At 38.9% G+C, this 5,000-nt stretch overlaps 2 protein-coding genes across 5 annotated transcripts in view; both read right to left on the reverse strand.

Annotated features, from left to right (window-relative positions):
- The window catches only part of LOC138963796 (protein shisa-4-like), an 86,550-nt gene that overhangs the window by 79,715 nt on the left and 1,835 nt on the right, over window positions 1-5,000 (reverse strand). For 3 of the 4 annotated variants that reach the window (XR_011454908.1, XM_070335651.1, XM_070335653.1), the window contains exons 2-3: window positions 2,170-2,326; window positions 497-669 (exon numbers count right to left, since the gene is read on the reverse strand). The exons of the other annotated variant lie outside the window; for it this stretch is intronic. Coding sequence is in view for 2 of the 3 variants with exons in the window: in XM_070335651.1 (XP_070191752.1) it covers window positions 497-669; window positions 2,170-2,326 (330 nt within the window). In the remaining variant the exon portion in view is untranslated. The remainder of the gene's footprint in view (window positions 1-496; window positions 670-2,169; window positions 2,327-5,000) is intronic. 4 annotated transcript variants of the gene reach the window in all.
- The window catches only part of LOC138963795 (uncharacterized), a 38,473-nt gene that overhangs the window by 1,897 nt on the left and 31,576 nt on the right, over window positions 1-5,000 (reverse strand). The gene's annotated exons all lie outside the window — the stretch shown is intronic.

Consider the following 5,000-nt stretch of genomic DNA (forward strand, 5'->3'; position numbering starts at 1 on the left):
CAAGTCTAACGATATGTTATTATGCATATTTTAGGGGATTCCACTCCGCAGAATAGTCTGCTTGGTAAAAATATTATTTTAAAAATTCACAATAAAACAATCAATCAACCAATCAATTAATCAATCAATCAATCAATCAATCAATCAATCAATCAATCAATTAATCAATGAATCGATCAATCGATCAATCAATCAATCAATCAATATTGACATGAATACAACTACAAAAATACATCGATACAAAAAATGAATTAAAACAAAATGAAAACAAAATAAACTAAAGAATACAAACATAAAATGAAATAACACATACAATAAAATAACACATAAAATGAAATAACACATAAAATGAAATAACACATAAAATGAAATAACACATACAATGAAATAACACATAAAATGAAATAACACATACAATGAAATAACACATAAAATGAAATAACACATAAAATGAAATAGAACCAAAAAAAAATCATAGGGTCAACAATATTCTCACAGTGTTGAATAACGGAGACGCCAGGCGCGGCAGTGTTGAAGCCAGGCTGGCCTGTCACGATCACCTGCCCGGGACGACCTCTCCTCCTGATGCAACAACAGATGCCGCTGATGATGAAAGCGATGAGAGCGATCGCCCCGATCACACAGCCAACGATGATAGCAACAGACGTCCTGAAAGTGAAATGAAATATCACAAATTTAGGACGAAATAATTATAAAAGATAAATAGATGAATATAAAACTGACACCGACAAACCAACCAACAAACAAACACACCAAAATCAAACAAATAAACAAACAAACACACAAACAAACAAACAAACGAATGAACGAACAAACGTAGACCGACCGAACGAACGAACGAACCAACAAGCAAACCAAAAACAAACACACCAATAAGCAAGCTAACAAACAAATAAACAAGCAAACACACAAACCAACGAAAGAACGAACGAACGAACGAACAAACGAACGAACGCGAATGAACGAACAAGTAAACAAATAAACAAACACACAAACAAACAAATACACAAACAAACAAACAAACGAACAAACAAAGAAGCACTCACACAAACAAACGAACAAACAAACAAATATACAAACACACACACACAATCAGTTTTTTTAGGTGGAGTTCTTTTTGTCTACATAATACCAACAACATGACAGGCTTCCTTCCTCTTGTGTTTTACTACTGAGTTAAAATGATATATCGATCTCTCCGGACGTGTATTTTATTATTCTCTTTATTTATATTCTCTTTATTTGTATTCATACATAGGAACAGGGGAAGCCTCCCACATGGAAATAAGAAGACTCAGCATCTATGGCCTGCTGAACAAGGTTGACCGGTCTATGATTTATAAATGTACCTAGAAGAACATACACAGAGAAGAATAAAAGATGATTGCATTACACAGACAAATAGAGAGACAGAAAGGTATACAGAGAGACAGGGATATAGAGAGGCAGAGAGGCAGGAACAAAGAGAGACAAAGAGATATATAATGCGACAGAGAGACAGGAAAATAGAGAGACAGAGAGACAGGAACAAAGAGAGACAGGGAGATGCATAGATCAAATCAAATCAAATCAAATCAAATTTTATTTTTCGAGGGTTGTGGCATAAGAAATACAACGAGCTTTTTTTCAACCAGCCCTCGCCCAGAGAGGGGACAAATCTAATCACATATTTACACGCCGGGATATTCACGTAGAAAAAAAGGTAGAGAAAAACAACAACATATGAATATTTGCACATTACATATTACACACAAGTATAAAGCGTCGTATATGTAACGTAGTGAAAACAGAGAGACAGAGAGACAGGAACAATGAGAGACAGAGAGGCAGGTGAATAGACAGACAGAGAAGTCTAGAAACGGAGAGACAGAGAAATAGTGAAACTAACAAACAGGAAGTCAAACACACATTCAAGAAAGCAACCAAGCAACCAAGCAACCAAGCAACCAAGCAACCAAGCAACCAAGCAACCAAGCAACCAAGCAACCAAGCCACCAAGCAACCAAGCCACCAAGCAACCAAGCAACCAAGCAACCAAGCCACCAAGCAACCAAGCAACCAAGCAACCAAGCAACCAAGCAACCAAGCAACCAAGCAACCAAGCAACCAAGCAACCAAGCAACCACACTTAAGTGCAAGTAGTCTCACCCAAAAGTAGAGGTGCTGCTGGAGCTGCTGTAGCTGTAGTTGCTGCAGCATCCAGTACTGCAGCAGCCATACTGACAGTATTTGTAGAACGTGTGGTCGCGGTAGTTATCAGTGTAGTATGTCTTCCGGAAGTGGCACGTAGCGCCATCAACCACATCTACACACAGACAATACACACATATATGTATTCAGAGAACGGTAGGGGTAGCCATAGTGTGTCGATTGTTATGTTGTAACAAGTGTCTCCGTCTGTCACACCTAGACAGAGAAAATACACACATATCTGTTTACAGAGACCGGTAGGGGTAGCCATAGTTTGTCGTCCTGTAGTAACAAGTGGCTCCGTCTTCCAAATCTAAAAAGAGACAACACAGACATATGTAGCTTGGTATGGGTAGCCAACGTGTTGCGCTGTGTATGGTGACACACGGCGCCATCTACCACATCTAGAGAAAAATCAAAACATATACGGTACATGTAGCGAGACCGGTAGGGGTAGCCATAGTTTGGCGTCCTGTTGTGACAAATGGCTCCGTCTGCCAAATCTAGAGATAGACAACACAAACATAAATAGATTGGTAATGGTAGCTCAAGTTTTGCGCTGTGTATGGTGACACACGGCGCCATCTACCACATCTAGAGACAAATCAAAACATATGCACGTTGCGAGATCGGTAGGCGTAGCAATAGTTGTTCGCCCTGTTGTGACCAACAACAAAAAACAGAAAAGAATCGGGGGGCAGTTGTCCGGAGGTCAATTGTCTTCCCATGGTGGGAGGGGGGGGGGGAAGTTGTCCGGAGGGCAATTGTCTTCCCATGGTGGGAGGGGGGGGGGGGGAAGTTGTCTGGAGGGCAATTGTCCTAGGGGGGGGGGGGGGGGCAATTGCTCAGGGGGCGGTTGTCGGGGGGAAATTGTCCGGGGGGCAATTAGCCTGCTACCCTTGGAACACGTGTGCTACTGGTAGTGATAGTATTGTGCTGCGTGGAGAAGCGTTCCATCATAATATAAGAATCTGATGGTGGCTTGTTGACAGACCAGCTTTTGTTTTTGTCCGACGGGACCATGCATCGTCTTTTGTTTCATCTTTATCGACCAAGGCCGAAGGCCGCAATTGATAACTATGTGACAAAAGGCGATATGCTCCCCGAGGGCCAACACACACATGCTGGTCGGACAGCAAGCCACCAAACATAGCTTTTGTCATTATTTTGGTAGTGCAACGAAATGCACATTAACCCACAGGGAGACGAATATTTTACTCATGTTTTTATTGCTTAGTTAGTGGAAGAATCTTTTGTAATGTATGTTTAATGGTGTATGCTTTTCATTAAGCGTTGCTGACTATGAATGTAGATGTAAATGCTTGTATAACTGTGTTTTAATTTTAAATGTGTCAAGCGCAAAGAGCATAATTGTAAAGTTATGATGTTGCGCTATATAAATGATCATTTATTTTTATTATTCTTTTTTATTTTTTTTATTTTTTTAATGCAAACATATCATATGTATATGTTTTGGGAATCAGGAACCCACAAGGAATAAGATGAAAGTGTTTTTAAATTGATTTCCAAAATTTAATTTTGATCATAATTTTTATATTTTTAATTTTTAGAGCTTGGTTTTAATCCAAATATAACATATTTATATATTTTTGGAATCAGAAAATGATAAACAATAAGATGAACGTAAATTTGGATCGTTTTATAAAAACAAATATTTTTTTTACAATTTTCAGATTGTTAATGACCAAAGTCATTAATTAATTTTTGAGCCATTTAAGCTAAAATGCAATACCGAAGTCCGGCCTTCGTTGAAGATTGCTTGGCCAAACTTTCAATCAATTTGATTGAAAAATGAGGGTGCGACAGTGCCGCCTCAACTTTTACAAAAAGCCGGATATGACGTCATCAAATGTATTTACCGAAAAAAAGAAAAAACATCAGGGCATATCATTCCCAGGAACTCTCATGTTAAATTTCATAAAGATTGGTCCAGTAGTTTGGTCTGAGTCGCTCTACACACACACACACGCACACACACACACACACACACACACACACACACACACACACACACACACACACACACACACACACACATACGTGCATATGGTCACAAACGAGGACTTGCTAACACACACACACACACACACACACACACACACACACACACACACACATACACACACACACACACATACACCACGACCCTCGTCTCGATTCCCCCCTCTATGTTAAAATATTTAGTCAAAACTTGACTAAATGTAAAAACAAAACACTTAAGAGCATTGCATACATTATCCGAGTACACAATGGAAACTAGACATCAGGGGCAGTTTATAGTGTGATCAAATGTGTGTGCGGATGGTTGGATTTCTATTGGCAAAGAATTCCACAGAGATGATCCTGAAAAAGCTAAGCTGGATTTATAAAGATCTATACAAGGAATTGGAGGAAGTAAATTTTGAGACCCATACCTCTTCGTAACATGTGTAAAATAGGATTGCACATAACTGGGCACATCACCATGAACTAATTTATACATAAAGACAGCCTTATTGTATGCAAGGTGGGTTTTTAGGGGAAGGAAATTAAGGCTGTTTAACTTCATTTCTGTAGACATGTGCGATTCATACAGGATAAGTGTTGCAGCACGACGGTACAAAGAATTGAGTTTTAATACGTGAACATCACTGCAGCCATCCCACAATGTCGAAGCAAAATTAATATGAGGCATTATATGAGCATGAACGAACATTTTTAATGTTTCAGACTTCGCATAATGTTTGAGTTTTAACAACAAATACAAATTCCCTGATAACACTTTGCAG

Source organism: Littorina saxatilis, linkage group LG4 (assembly GCF_037325665.1).
Source record: "Littorina saxatilis isolate snail1 linkage group LG4, US_GU_Lsax_2.0, whole genome shotgun sequence".
Taxonomy (NCBI): domain Eukaryota; kingdom Metazoa; phylum Mollusca; class Gastropoda; order Littorinimorpha; family Littorinidae; genus Littorina; species Littorina saxatilis.